We start from the raw sequence: 15,739 nt of genomic DNA on the forward strand, positions 1-15,739 counted from the left end.
TTATTCAGTGCATTATTTGTTTTACGACAAAAAACATAAAAATATTAGAAAATTATTTTTTATTTATTTATAAAATTTAAAAATTACTTTTTTAATAATATATATATATATATAATTAATGTCAAATAATTATTTGCTATAAAGTTCCTAGAATAAACGTCTATGTGGTTTATAAGTGTGGTAACATTGATTCTATGCATCAAGAGACAAATCTAGATTCTTTTCTCATAACCTCCAAAGATTATTCAAACATTTATTATTCAGTAATATTCAGTAATATTATTATACTGAATACAGATAAGTATTATCTGTTGGATGAAATGAGGTTTGCATTTAAAAAACTTTTCAATTCTAAAGTGTTTCATAATATAAGGTTGGTAATAGAATTATTTGAAAATAATAATAGAAAATAAAGTAAACTTAATAATATTTTATTATATACGATAAGTATAACAAAGATGAAATATATTATGTTATAACCATGAAAATATTTTGTCATTACTTTTTCATAGAAATTTACATCTTTCGCAAAATGTAAACGGATATGAAGGGCCAGGAAAAACAACTGTAACCATACTCAATAAAAATGAGCAATCTTTGCTGTTGATAAATGATTATAATGAAGTACGTTTATAAATTTTCAATTACATCTTACGTATTATATAACGTAGAATCTTCTTTTCTTTCTCTTCTAATAGACAGGATTTACTCTAAACAATGGTATCAAAACGATCGGACCTATAAGTATATTTTCCAAATCATTACTATTTTGGAATGTCGCATCCGCAAAAGATATAAACAAAGACTCTCTTATACTGTTTGACGTTTTAGAACCTAAATTGGATTTATTAATAATTGGATTAGACGGCGATTATGACCACAAATTTCTAACTAATCTGAAACAAACGACAAAATATTTAAATATAAATACTGAAATTTTGCCTGTGTCTCAGGCATGTAGCAGATTCATGTTTGTAAACGTAGAAAACAGATATGTTGCAGCAGCTTTGATTCCACCTAAAATAGGTCCTATGGCTTCTTTCTTGGCGAATAATTTAAATAAAAACTATAAACCACCAAAAATAGCAAACAAATAATACAAAGTTATATTATTTATTTGAAATTGTTTTAGAATTATGATGGTAAACAAAAGAAGCACAATTAGTAAAACACATTTAAAAAGTTCGTTGTGAGATTTGTAATGTTGTGTGTGTGTTTGTTTGCATACGTGGGCATTAGGTAAATAATATTACATAGAATATAACAACAAAATATCTCTAAAAATAAAAAAGAAAAAAATTAACGTTTAACAAATGTAAGTGACAGAAGTATAAATTCAATCTACAAAAGGAAAAACGATAAGTAAATACTCATTGATTAATAATAAATAATAACACGTACTAAAGATAGATATTAATATGATTAAAAGTGTTTGAAGGATTAAAAAGGTATTTTTTGTTAAGTCAGTATTTTGTTAAAAAGTTATAATCAGTATGTATTATATAACATAAGATTTAATCTGTTAAAGGTAGCGGTTAGGTACCCTACACGATCCCGGTGGAGGATGAGACCCGACTTCAGGAAGCGACCCTGCCTACGCAAGCCTTGGATTATCTTCCAAGACCATACGGGGGAATCCATTGTCCCATCCAATAGATCCTTGTCTAAACTATATAAGTTCCCCTAACATGAATAACCCGGCACAATCTCCAACCCATCTTTTAGCCAGGCGAGGAAGATTAAGGCTAAAAACCGCTCAAGATGAGAGAGGCTTTTGTCCAGCAGTGGACAGTATAGGGCTGATGATGATGAGGATGATGATGATTATCTGTTATGTCGCAATTATTTAAATATTAATAAATTAATATTTATATAAAAAAAGATATTCGTATGTACCGATTATTTATTTAACAAAATACTGATCAACATTAATATGTAAAAATTAATTTGAAAATACCGCCTATTATTAGGCCCTTATTATTTAGTAGAGCAAAAGCATGAAAGATGGCGCATGGGATAAAAGAACTTGATATAAAGACGTAGTCGAATCTATCTTCTCTCGAAATTTCATGATCGTAGAAAGAGAATATGGCTGTCAACGCGGAAATTGACGAACCTAGCTTCGTGGACGAACCTTAAAAGTCGAGGAGGCGTCGCTCGCATCTGAAATCCGGAATGCTCGTCGCGTGAACGTTCTTCCGGTAATGTTCTAAAACTTCCGTCCGATCACGAAAAAGGTACATCATATTTGAAAGAAAAAGGTAATTTTCTCGACATGTTCAAACACACATATAGACAAATAATATTTTTAATAATAAATTAACTAGTTAAAAGTAATCAATATGGTAATAAAGGTAATATATTTTTCTTTTAGAATAATTAGTTAAGGTGTGTACGTAATATGAATAAATAAGTAAGTAATTTGATGAACGCGTGATTAAGGAGTGTTAGATATCGAAAATAAATCGAAAATAAATCGAAAATAAATCGATTATTATATTTTGATAAATAATTAATGAATACATTAAAAATATAAGGGTGATTGAGCTTTTTTCTCTGAAGTAGGAATTTGCTCGAAATTTATCGCGATGATGATGACGTCACTCGTTCTCTTCCTCTTTTTACTTCCACCTCTTTTTCTCTTTCTCTTTCTCTTTCTCATTCCCCCCCTCTAATCACTCTCTCTTTCTTTCTCGTTCGTGGCAGGGTACAAGCGATGTCGTGACGCGTCGTCGCATCTAGAGTGCTTTCAGTTTTCTCTTTTTCAAGAGAGAGAAGAGAGAGAGAGAGAGAGAGAGACAGAGAGAGAAAGAAAGAAAGAAAGAACTCGTAAGGTATCAAGAAGAAAAGAAGGTTTCATAGAAGTCGATTTATACAGGAGAAAGAAAGACAGAAAGAAAGAAAGAAGACAGGAAGTCTCATTCTTAATCGATACTATATTTAAAGTGTTTTACGAACGTGCCGAAAAAGATTATCTTCCCGTTAAATTGGACTTTTTAACAGCGTTTACCCTCGATTCGTGAGTACATATTTAATTCTTTCTTTTCATGTATTTTTCATGAAAAGTATCGTTCTAGTTAACTATTTACGTATATATATATATATATATATATATATATATACTGTATCTCTATTGGTCATCGTGTCTCCTCAACTTGTAGCGACACCGATTACGATCAAGAGAAAAAAAAGAGGGGAGAAAATAGTGTTTTAATTTTTATTTTTTTTTTCTTGTAAAATTGTGATTAATTGTCTCATGGCACCAGATTATTGACTTTTATAAATACATGTACGTTAGTTACGAAGGACATTAGACGATATAGACGAAAAGAAGGAATGTGCGTTTCAAATTATTAGGTTAAAATATATACATTATTTCGTGCGCGCGTTGTGTGTGTGTGTGTGTGTGTGTCTCCTTTTACTCAACCGTCGTTCGCCATTTTATATTATTTTTTTTTTTTAAGATTTTTGAATGTGTGTATTTTTGGTTTAAATCAGAAACATTATTTGAGTAAGTTTTGGGGAGAAAAACAAATTATATTTTCGTGTTATTTTTTTAGTTTCATGATATATATTACAGTTTAATAGTCTATCATGTAGATTCGTATTTCTTATTTCGAACAATAATAGGTTTTAGACGATAACTAAAGATGGTTGGGTACATATCGTAAGAGGTTGAGAAGAGGATCGATTACATTTGGTCTATGCTTATGGTACGACTGCGTGATAGAAATGATATGGAAGCGCTATTATTAAGGTTTCTTTTGCTATCATATTAGTAATTTCTATTGTATACTCCACTTGAATTCCTGATTTTATAGGTTATGCTTTTCTTAAATATCAACAATTTGTCTTGTTTTACGAACTGTTCAATATGATAAAATACTTGTTTTAATTTTGTATACTAATATATTATGTAATTAAAGTAGAAGTACAAATATTTCTAATCGAAAACTTATTAGTATTATGATAGGGGATGTTAAGTTTCAAATATATTCATACGTGTACTCGTTTTATAGGTTAGTTTTCTTTTAACCGTTTGTTTAACGAAAAATAACAAAACACTTGTTGCATAAAAATATTATTTAATGAAAAAATTAAACATATTTTCCAATGAATTCGTTTTATATGTTAATTGTTCTCTAACTGTAGAATTTTCATATTTAAACGAACAACAACAGAACTTGTTGAAAAAAATGATTATTTTAATGAAAAAGTTACATAAATATTCAAGCGTATTCGTTTTATTTCTTATATTTTTCTCAATCGGTCAATTTTGTACAAGCAATAAAGAAACATTTTTAAATATAAACATTGTACGATTAAACAAATATAACAAAATTGTTCGAGTATGGAAATATGAAAATTTGTGAATAAGTTTTTACAATATTCTTCGTGTAAAGTTAAAGTCATATTGAGAACAAATAAATAGTTTATCTACGTACATATGTACCGGTATGTCGCATTGCCACGTGCATGACATACTAATTGAACGACGAAATAGTCCTATATCAGTTGGTGTTGAGTTAAACGGTAAAAAAAAGTTAAACGGTTTTAGATTTTTCATATTTTCTTTCTTTTTCCTTTTTTTTTTTTTTTTCGAGAAGCTTAATAAATACTTTAAATAGTTTAGCACATAGTTTAAAGTACATAGAAAAAGAATTGCAAGTATACATATATATTATATTATATAATTTATATATAGTATATGCATATGTATTTTTGTATGTGTTTGACTTGAGTATGTTAATGTGTTTATGTATATATATTCACGTAGAGACACCCGTAACTTGGATCGATACCGTAAATCATGTATTACGAATGCGTATAAACGTTGGGTAATTAAAAATGGGTTAAAAAATATTATCTTGTTGTTCTTTATTTTTGCAATATAATTGTATTTATTTGTAGAGGGAATAGAAAAGTATAGATTGTAGCTATTAAGTAATTGATTTCATAATCGCAATTATAATCCGCCATCTCGTATAATAGTATTATCATCGTCTTCGAAGCCCATCAATGTCTCCTTCCCTCTCTCCGTTTATTCTTTTAATCCTATATTCTAATTATGTTAACTTAGAACTCGTTTAGAAATTTATACAGTGTTATCTATCAGAAATGTGTTAAGAGAGATTAATTTATTCCAATTGTTCAAGATATATTACCTTTTGCTTATCTTGGTATTCATTGTATTTATATATAAATATTATTGTTATGTTATTGAATTTAATATGAAATTCATATTGAATCTTGTTAGGTGATTTTTAGTATGGATTAGTATAGGTTTATCTTGAAAGTATTCATTGAGATATACTAAATTATATATAAGCTTTAAGTTATTCATTTATTGAAAATATTTTAATTGAATTCATTATATTATAATTTAAAGTTAAAGCGAAATATGTTAAATTGGAAAATTTGAATTTTAAATTTATTTCAAAGTTAGTTGAATGACCGTAGTAATCTTTAATATTCAGTATATTAAAATAGAATTTTAGATATTATAATTACAACATTGTTCAACATTGAATAACTATACTTTTCTTTATTGTACAGTATTATATAGGAGGCATTAAACTTTGGGGTTACTACAATATAATTTCACCTTTAGCATAAACTAATAAAAAATGTTTTATTATAGGAAAAGAAGAAAGAAAAAGAGAAAGACAAGCTAGAAAATTGCAATGTCATATCATCGCGGTGGTCAGTCAGGGTCTGTAGCTGTGTCTTACAGTACCAGTCCAATGGCAGCACATTCACCTAGCAGACGATATTCGAGTGGCTCAACAACGTCTTCGAGTACAACAACGTCCGGTGTCGGAGGTGGTGGTGGCGGTGGCGGTGGTAATAGTGGTGGTGGTGGTAATAGCACCAGTGGAGTAACCAGTAGTAGCGGGAATAGCAGTAGTTCAAAGCCCAGGTGCAATTTCATAAGAGGTAGTACTCATCCAAGCAGTTTTCCATCGCCCCCATCATCCTCGGTTTCTAGTATTCGACCCAGCTACGTCTCCGATTGCAGAAGATCTTATAGTCAAAGTGGAAGGTAAGCAAAACATTTTATACATTCTCCAAAATAGCATTCATTGATAGGAAGATTTAACACAAGTTTGGACACAAATCAATTGTTGTCGCATACTTTATTTAATATGATAAAAAAAAAAAAATAAAAAAACACTTAATTAGATAAATGAATTATTATTATTATTAAATATATTATATTTATTTTGTGTATTTACTTATTGACGGTATATATTTAGTTCGATGTAAATCAGTGTATGATTCGTCAATTTTAGCATTTTTTGAATACATAATAAATAAGTCATTGTAATTTATATTTTACATAATGCATAGTCAACGTAATCGTCAGCATACGCGATGATAAAGTTATATATAAACTTGTATTTAATTATTGACTTATGGTAACGTATGTTTGTTTAGCTTTCTTTTATACCGACATTGCTTTAAAAATATTTTCCCGCGTATTTTCTTGATAAATCATTGTTAGAAAAGATTGCAAGTTTTAGTGTTATTTTGGTGAAGGCTGTCTGTCAGGCTTGTGCAAGAAATAAAAGTCAATGTAAAAATAAGAAAAAAAAAATATAAGAAAGTCTAGGTTAAATCGTTTCATTTTTACCTCGATCGGCTCGCAGTTACTACTCATCAGCTACGACCAGCAGCCTCCGCAGGAGCTACTTGTCGGAGTACAGTCGTCCTCAATACTCACCTTCAAGGTGAGAAGAGCCTTGCACGTGGAAGGCTTGTCAGCAAGAAGCAGCGTTCACCTTCAAAATCGCTATTATTTTTTCTCTTTTTATTTATCATATTTTTGTCGTCCCTTATTTAACAATAAAGACACACACACTTTAAATAGCTCGAAAGAAAACACCTCACGGCAAAAACTTTTTCATTTCTAATTGGATTTGATTGTTGATTGACCTCAAAATTTGGATTCGATCAACCTGGTCGATCATGCATGCTTACTAGTTTGTAAAACTAGTTTGCAATAAATAAAACACTAGATGCATGAGATTTTTTATTGCACTTAGTGCTTGTGAGCTTTGTGTGATTACATTTTTTCTAACAATACCTATATTATCAAATATTTCACAGAAATAGATACGTAGACGACGAATAGAGGGAGAGTAAAAGAGTTAGACTTGGTATTATGCTATCCTTATGCTAACTCGCTTACGTATTTATATATATATAATAATATATCATATATATATGCGTATATATAAGCAATCGTTGGCCAGAAGCCACGAGCAAATAATAAAGGAATGCGTAGGAGGTTACGTTTCGTGATATTAACATCCAACTAATATTACAGGTCTGTTTCATCTTCATACGGCAGCGATACAACTGGGATTAGCGGAGGTGTATACAGTACTTTGGCGAACGGCATCAGTAGCACCGGTTCCAGCGGAAGATACACATCGTCAACGTCATCCTCGTACCTGTCATCGTCTACCGCATCTTTAAGGGATCGTACCTTGGAATCGTCGTCAACGTTACTTCGAGAAGTAAACGCGGATATCATTGGGAGGTGTTATTCACCATTGTACACGTCTAGTGTCGACCGTCATTCTTCACAGAGGGGCTTTCATCGTTGGAAACAACAGCAACATTCGAAGTCAGGAACAACAAACGTAGGCTCGAATTTTAGCGAATTGATCGGAGGAGAAGAACGCGAAGGAAAGAAGCGAAGTGGAAGTATTCGTCCCGAATCTTCGCTCTCCTCATCTTCCTCCTCGTCCTCGTCGTCGTCCGCCATCACAGGTGTCGGGTTTTGGCCGAGGTCTAAGGGGAGGCCACCTATCGGCAGCAGCACGGTGCTCACCACTGCTACGGGACATGCACGCGCGCACAGCGCAACATCGTCCGTCGAGGTAACGATTGCTAGTCATCGGGCTGACGAGGAGGACGTTGACGACGACGTGGACGACGACGATGATAACGAGGAGAACAACAGGAACTTCAACGATGACAATGACGAAATTAACGACGAGGACGAAAATGAAACTAATAATGAACGCGATAACGACGACGTAGTAAACGACGATAACGAGGACAATGAGGACGATGAAAGCGAGGACGTTGACGCGGCCATTAACAATGCTGCTGGTGACGGAGACGACAGAGACGACAGAGACGACAGAGACCACGACGACGACGACGATGACGACAACGACGACGACGACGACGACAATGACAAAAATGACGACGGCGGCAGCGGCGGCGGTGGCGGCGGCGATGACGACGACGACGGCTATAGACGACAGAACGACAATAACAACAATAACAACAATAACAACAACAACAACAACAATAACATCGTTGAGAGCAGCGGCAGCAGCAGCAGCAACAACAGTAACAACAGGAATAGTAGCAGCATCAATTTAGTCGCTGCTGTCACGAAAGATGATGACGGCTGCTCGTTCTCTTACAGGCAGCGTGATTATAACGATGAAACGACTAAGCGGTGCGATGATGATGCGGATAACAATCGTATTAACCGCCATCATCATCATCATCATCATCATTTTCATCATCATCATCTTCAGCACCACCAAACCGCTCAACAGCATCACTTAACTCTCAATGGCAACAGCAGTAACAACAAACAGCGTATCTCTTCTTCTGTTTCACCAAAAATCGAACGGAATGTAGCGACTACCATAACTGCTGCGATTAGACCACTGCTTACCGAGAATAGTAATGGTATTGATGGTGGTGTTGGTGGTGGTGGTGATGGTGGTGTTGGTGGTGTTGGTGGTGGTGGTGATGGTGGTGCCGGTGGTGATGGTGGTGCTGCTGCTAGTGGCGCTGCTGCTAGTGGCGCTGCTGGTTTGATTGGTGTTAATAATTTTGACCTGCTAACTAATCTCGCTACTACTAATAATCCAATAAATAATATTACAACCGAGCATTTGAGTAACGATAACGACGAACAGAATGGTCAACACAATTCCTCGATTGAATTGGACGATTTTGAGATCGACGATAACGAGGTAATAATACGTGGTATCAATAACGAGGAGGAGGTAGCTTCGACCCAACCGGTAAATACTTATCGTCGGAATGCTATTGCTTCTACTGGAAATAATGACATCTTGGACGAGCTCAGTACCAAAAGAATTTCACCTGTTAATCCATTCGATGTCGAGGATAACGACTTTGAGGTCAGAACTTTATGTACCGTACTACAAAACGATCTCTCGGGAAGAAACTCTGATGATCATTCCGATGATCCGTCCGTACCATCAACGTCCAACCGACAGGAAAGGCATTTTTCTGGAATCGACCGTACCACAACAGCTCCTTCTTCTTCAGCTAATGGTCTTACATCTTCCCCTACAAGAATGATCACCACTCCTAACACAAGACAACAAAATCTATATCGCACTGGCAACGAGCAGTTCGTGAGTGTCGTATTGATAATAACAAAGCTCTCTATACATTCTTCTCTATGGATGAAATTTCTTAGGGAGGAAAAGTTAAACCCTACACCACCCCATATCCTCAAACCTCTCTATTCCAAGTATTGTTTTATTATTATTATTATCGGTTGGTATCGTTCTTTTCATTAATTTTATGTGTTGTTTTGCTTTTCCTCCTCTTACTACTTTTAATATTAATTTTAAATCTAAATTTCAGTGATTATTATACAAATACGAATACAAGTAGATATTCGTTATTGATTGTGCATTTCGATAAAACCTCCATTCGCAACAGTCTATAATATCATTGTGTAACATACTTCTATGTTGTGCAAGCACAAACTTTTTCACCACGCCATCCATCACCATCGTGATACTAATATGTGTTACATTGCTTATTTTATCAGATACTTTAGCTAACAAATATCCCAGTTGACCTAAATAGCCGATTATTTATACGTACGTATAAATTTTTATTTTAAAAATGTCAACTTTTATCTTAGAAGTGTTAGAAAAAGAAAGAAAGAATTTTGTTGCGAGGAAAAAAGATGGCGTTGCTCGAGAAAAATATTATATTCCATTTGATGATTATCTCGTTTTAAAAGTGTTACGAAACTTGTTCATTTACTAGTGGGTCCAAGTCACCAACTAGAAACTCTCATCCGTTAATCGTGAGCGCCTTCAAATTTTATTTATAGATCAGAGCTCCTTTGCAACTTCTCTCTCTCTCTCTCTCTCTTTCTTTCTTTCTTTAAGAAAAAGAGATGCCAAGTAGAAACGTGCCATCGTACGTCGTATCATTCTCCAAAGTGTTATTCGTGTTTATTAATTGATTATTTTCAATATTCCAATCATTGATTTCATCGTGATAAAGAAATAGAAATTAGAACAAATAAATTTGTCGCACCAGGTTCTGTGAGAAGAACTGAGAAAGTTGGATTAAAGTTGACAACTTAAAATTTGTCATCATCAAAATGAAGGTCAAAATTTTGTCGAGAACTTTCTTTGATTTCAACTGCCGAAGATAATTTTTAATTTTGTTGTTTCAAATGAATACAAATTCAATTGTTTCAATTTGATTTCAAATAATTCGTATAAAATCTTCAACTTTGATAAGTTTCATTATTAAGTACATACATATATATGTAACGTATATAATTCAGTGTTACACTTAAAAATAATATTTTTGACGAGTTTTGTTTGCTAAGTGTCATTGAAATTCGCGTAAACTGGCTTACACGCAAATAATCGGCTGGGTTTTGTGGTGTACTTGGACGTTGTTAGCTCTTGTTTCAGTTTATGCATTTTTATTAGGCATCGTGGAGCCTTTGGCATCTCAAAAACGTATATCTACTTATGTTCGTACGACCAGCTTTGTTGGTAATACGATATCCTCCAATGCTATTATATTTCCACTAAAAGTTAATTTTGAGGTAAGAGGATATGTAGTTTTATTTGTTTTCTTTTCCTTATTTTTGCCCTTGGTCACCACCCCCCAATTTATGTTAAACATCTTTGTATTAAGAATGTATGTCTAGTCATGGAACACTAAATTAATTCAAAATTTAATGTTGCAGAATATTAGAAAAATAATATTTCCCAGATAAATCATTGCATTTTTTAACAGAATAAATGTAATAATGAAAATTGATGACATACATTTTGATTCAAGGTTGAATTAGTTTTTTTGTGTAAACAAATGATAAACGTATGACTAATCATTGTTTATTGTGATGGTTCCTATCGCCATCGTTGTGCAATATATTTTTTTCTTCTGATACACACACCCACACACACACACATACACTTGACACATTATATACTTGAAAATTATCCTGTTACGATTTTTTTTTAGGAGGGTAGTCCAACCAATAGACCGGTGCGTAATCTATTCCAAGCTCATCGAGACGAAAAGTGTGGCTTGAACGGTTTGCGAAATATTGGAAATACAGTGAGTATTATATTTGTATTAGCCTATATTTAAACATACCCTATTATATATTGGTACAGTTCATTTAAACAACATTTCATTCTTGATATTATAAGATATATAATTGATTGTTCTCAGCATAGATAATGTATTATAAATCACATATAAAAAAGTTTATTTATTTATTATTATATTTCTCTGATAATTTTCAAACAATGAATAATAATGTACTTTTTGCAGTGTTTTATGAACAGCGTGATCCAATGTCTGAGCAACACCCGACCGCTTTTAGAATACGTCATGAACGAGCATTATATAGCTGATATAAATACAACTACGTCTAGTATGAAAGGTGCTCTGATCAAGGCATTCAGCCAAGTAATACACGAATTGTGGCAAGTTGATTGCGATCACGCGGTCAATACATCAGCATTAAAGTCTCAGATACAAAGATTTACGCCACGATTTATGGGATATAGTCAGCAAGATGCTCAAGAATTCCTTAGGTATTTATTGGAAGGATTGCATGAAGATGTTAATAGGGTTACCATTAAACCTCAACCAATTCACACGGATATACCTGACATGTACACGTAAGACAGCATTCCTATTACACGTATTTATTTTCGTTTCAATTTTTCTCTTATTATTCTATTTTGATTAATAATAATTTTGAAATTAGGGAAAGCGAAAAAGCAGCAGAAAGTTGGAAACGTTATCTTCGCAGTGAAGACAGTATGGTAGTTGATTTATTTGTTGGACAATTACGATCGTCTTTACGTTGTACATTTTGCGATCACGTATCGGTAACGTTGGATCCTTTTTGGGATTTAAGTTTACCGATTCCAGCTAAAAGTGGTACAGTCAGGCTCAGTCAATGTTTAGAACATTTTACGCGAGAAGAAGTTCTCGATGGGGATGAGAAACCAACATGTTCGAAATGTCAGATGAGAAGAAAGTGTACCAAAAGTTTTAGCATACAAAAGTTCCCAAAAATTCTTGTTATTCGTATCCTTTTGTTTACATATATATGATCTGATGAATTATTAACTAGTTTCTCTAAAAATTGGGCATTAAGTTTTATGCAGAAAGCTACCAATCTTCGATGATCTGGAATTTGAGTAAATTTAATATGAAATTTTTATTTCATATTAATTAATTTTATAATACTAATTAATATTTCATATTAATTACATATTTCATATTTATTTAATTTTATAAAAATAGATGGGAAAAAAAGTGTATGCTTGTAATAATTATATAATGTAAGTGTTGTGTTCTATTGATTGGTAATTTTTAATGTTGGATAGATTTCTGCATACCTTGACTCAATTTTCTTTGTTTAAATATAAGGAGATATCAAGACTTTCTAGGATTTTTAACATTTTAGAATCTAACAAGGGGAGAATCAAGTAGACAGGGTGCATAAATTCTACGTGATTGTAGGGGGGGTCCGTCAGAATCGTATAATGTGCAAGTAGTATGATTAAATACTTAATCGTTTCCAAGAAAATGAAAGGAGAAGTTTCACATGCATTCTTATGTAACATTTCGATTCATGTTAGATGAAAAAATAAATTTTTTACAGTTCAATAATTCGATAAAAAAAGAAATTATAAAAAGATATACACGGATGGGTTTAGCTTGCACAGTGTATGGTTTTGATGGATCGCTACAATTATGTAAAATTTTGTATAAAAATTCATGTCCTGTCAACTGAGCTCTCCCTTTATAAGAAAAACAAATAACTGAAAAAATAGTATTGAGATAAGAATTCAGTGTTAAAATAAACCTACATATAGGAATATTTTAGGATCCCTTATTGTATTACGATTGCAATTTGGTTGTAAGACAATGATTTAACCTTAACATTTGATTTACAATAATAGATTTGAAACGATTCTCGCCGATGGAACGTTTTCGTGGCAAGCTAAACGTGATGGTTGATTTTCCATTGATGGATTTGGATCTCAGTGCCTTTGCCGCTCCAAGAGTACAAGGTTGCACGTACAATTTGTATGGTGTAGCTAATCATTCCGGTACAACGTATTCCGGTCATTACATGGCATATTGCAAGCATCCGTACTCAGGAGAGTGGCACGAGTATAACGACAGCCATGTTTCGGAGATACCAGCTAAATTGGTTGTTTCCAGCGAAGCCTATGTATTATTTTACGAACAGCAGCCTCATAGTTCTCATTTGTAACCTCACGCCATATTTGATCAGCAATCATCTTGCCTCTTGATATATTTATGTACCAGGCTCGATTTAGCCTAGCAATACTCTTCTTCTATCGTGTGCGGTATTGAGAAAAAAAAAAGCGAACATTTATTAAATAATAATAAAATAGACGACATGGACGGGTTATTTTAACTCAGGAACGTAGCGTGTTCTTATATCATCTCGCGCGCAACGTGTCTGTCTCTCTGCGTGACTAAAGCAAAGTCTCTTTAATGCTCTTATTATTCTTATAAATTAATATTTTTTTTTGTTTAAAACAATTTCCCTTTACAATAAAATCCTATGCAGATTCTTTCTTTTCTTTCAAAATTTTATTTTTGAAGACAAATTATAACGTTAAAAAAAAAAACACATTTTTTAATTCACTTATGCAAGAAAACAAACTATATATTACTTCATCCATCCGGTTAAAACTATCGTCATCAAGCCGCCTTTAAATAATTTACACCTGAGTCTTGTCTTTTTTAATTCTATACTTTGTAAGGTGCACAAAAGAAAAAAATAAGTAAAATGTCGTTGACGAGATCCCCAAAATATGATGTATGAGGTGATTGACTATATTATTTTAATAGAAATCATACTTCAGAGCTATTTATTACGCGCACGTAGCAATTTTTGCGAGCAAGAATGTAATCATTATTATTATTATTATTATTATTATTATTATTATGATTATTATTATTATTATTATCATACTGTGTTAATAGAATCAATCGGAAAATCGGAATTAATGAATTTTAAAAATTAATATTTTATGAAATATATTTCGTACGAGAAAGAAAAAGAATAATGAACAATGTAATCATGATAATCATATATATATTATGTGATTAATGTTGATGATGGTGAGCCATAATGCCATGGTCGTTGCCGTCGCCAAAGTTTTAGGAGCACGCGCGATATGTGTACGATCGACTGTGTTTAGTTACATTTTTATTTCTTTTTTTTTTTTTTTTTTTTTTTATTATTATTTAAATCGCCAAGAGAAACTCAAGTTTATTTCTTGATCTTTTTTAAACCCCCAGTGTACATCTGATAATAATCTATGATTATATACATTTACGTTTTGTGATATATATATTTTGTGTTTAACGGTCATCGCATCACAAGATGAATTATTTATTTATTAAAATATTTATGAAGGAAAATACGAAAGAGAATACGATGAAAATAATATATGAACGAATATGTATTTGTATATATGTAATATAATTTATTTATATAATAAATTATATTATATATATATATTATTGCATTAATATTATTATTATTACTATTATTATTATTATTATTATTATCATTAATTATTATTATTATTATTATTATTATTATTATTACTATTATTATTATTATATTACATACCAATAAAAGGGGTAAGAAAAGGGAGAAGGAAAAATTAGACACAACCCTAGCGCAAATGAATTATTTATTAAAACTAAAATGAAAGGAAAGTCGGAAAAAGGATGTCAAAGTAAAAATTTTTTAACAAGTGTTATTTACAATAATAATAATCGATGTTAATATTTGCGAGATTAGTCAAAATAAATATCTAGTCGCGCTCAAATTGTCGTAGTTTTCTCCCGAAAAGAAGAAAATAAAAGAAAGAGAGAATCTTATTATCGAAACCTCCTAAATAAATAAGTAAATGAATAAATAAATAAACAGCAACAAAGATATTTTTAACGCGTAGGAGAAAACATTTAACGAAACGAGCAACAATTTTTCTAGAAAAGTTTGACGACATAACAAGAATGTGAAAAATGATTAAATGAGCATAATAAAAAGAAAATGAAAAGAAATAACTTTTTTGTGAAGTCTCTTGAAACTCTTATCAAAATCTTATGATTCTGATGTACGGCATTTACAAATAGAAGTCAACGAAAAATAAAAATTTAATGGGTGTATAAATTGAGCAATGATTATACTATAACAAATTCTTATTTTTGTTTATGATAAATGCAAACAATAGTTTTCAGACATAATTTTGTTTTTTTATTTTTTCTAGATATAAATATATTTTTTCATTAAATTTATCAAATGCAATATATAATAGTGCTTAATTAAATATGGTCACATAAAAAAGTATGTACTACACGCTTGAATAAAAAATACGTTGCATCAAGTATG

The 15,739-nt window shown here is 31.9% G+C and overlaps 2 protein-coding genes across 8 annotated transcripts; both read left to right on the plus strand.

The window, feature by feature from the left end:
- Positions 1 to 190: 190 nt before the first annotated feature.
- LOC122518718 (NADH dehydrogenase [ubiquinone] 1 alpha subcomplex assembly factor 3) lies at positions 191 to 1,246 on the plus strand. Its single transcript, XM_043637774.1, has 3 exons — positions 191 to 373; positions 513 to 624; positions 699 to 1,246. The coding sequence occupies exons 1-3, from the start codon at positions 195 to 197 to the stop codon at positions 1,095 to 1,097; spliced, it is 690 nt and encodes a 229-aa protein (XP_043493709.1). The 5' UTR covers positions 191 to 194; the 3' UTR covers positions 1,098 to 1,246.
- A 790-nt stretch (positions 1,247 to 2,036) lies between these two features.
- LOC122518704 (ubiquitin carboxyl-terminal hydrolase Usp2-like) lies at positions 2,037 to 13,847 on the plus strand. 7 transcript variants are annotated; one of them, XM_043637752.1, is made up of 9 exons: positions 2,037 to 2,261; positions 2,707 to 3,019; positions 5,642 to 6,043; positions 6,651 to 6,731; positions 7,331 to 9,422; positions 11,296 to 11,391; positions 11,611 to 11,963; positions 12,053 to 12,378; positions 13,260 to 13,847. In XM_043637752.1, the coding sequence occupies exons 3-9, from the start codon at positions 5,685 to 5,687 to the stop codon at positions 13,574 to 13,576; spliced, it is 3,624 nt and encodes a 1,207-aa protein (XP_043493687.1). In that variant the 5' UTR covers positions 2,037 to 2,261; positions 2,707 to 3,019; positions 5,642 to 5,684; the 3' UTR covers positions 13,577 to 13,847. The 7 variants fall into 7 exon arrangements, with proteins under 7 accessions (XP_043493687.1, XP_043493686.1, XP_043493688.1 ...); XM_043637751.1 differs by having other exon boundaries at positions 2,037 to 2,237; XM_043637750.1 differs by lacking the exon at positions 2,037 to 2,261 and adding an exon at positions 3,631 to 3,713 and having other exon boundaries at positions 2,420 to 3,019.
- The last annotated feature ends 1,892 nt before the right edge of the window (positions 13,848 to 15,739 follow it).

Source organism: Polistes fuscatus, unplaced genomic scaffold (assembly GCF_010416935.1).
Source record: "Polistes fuscatus isolate 324 unplaced genomic scaffold, CU_Pfus_HIC Scaffold26, whole genome shotgun sequence".
NCBI lineage: Eukaryota > Metazoa > Arthropoda > Insecta > Hymenoptera > Vespidae > Polistes > Polistes fuscatus.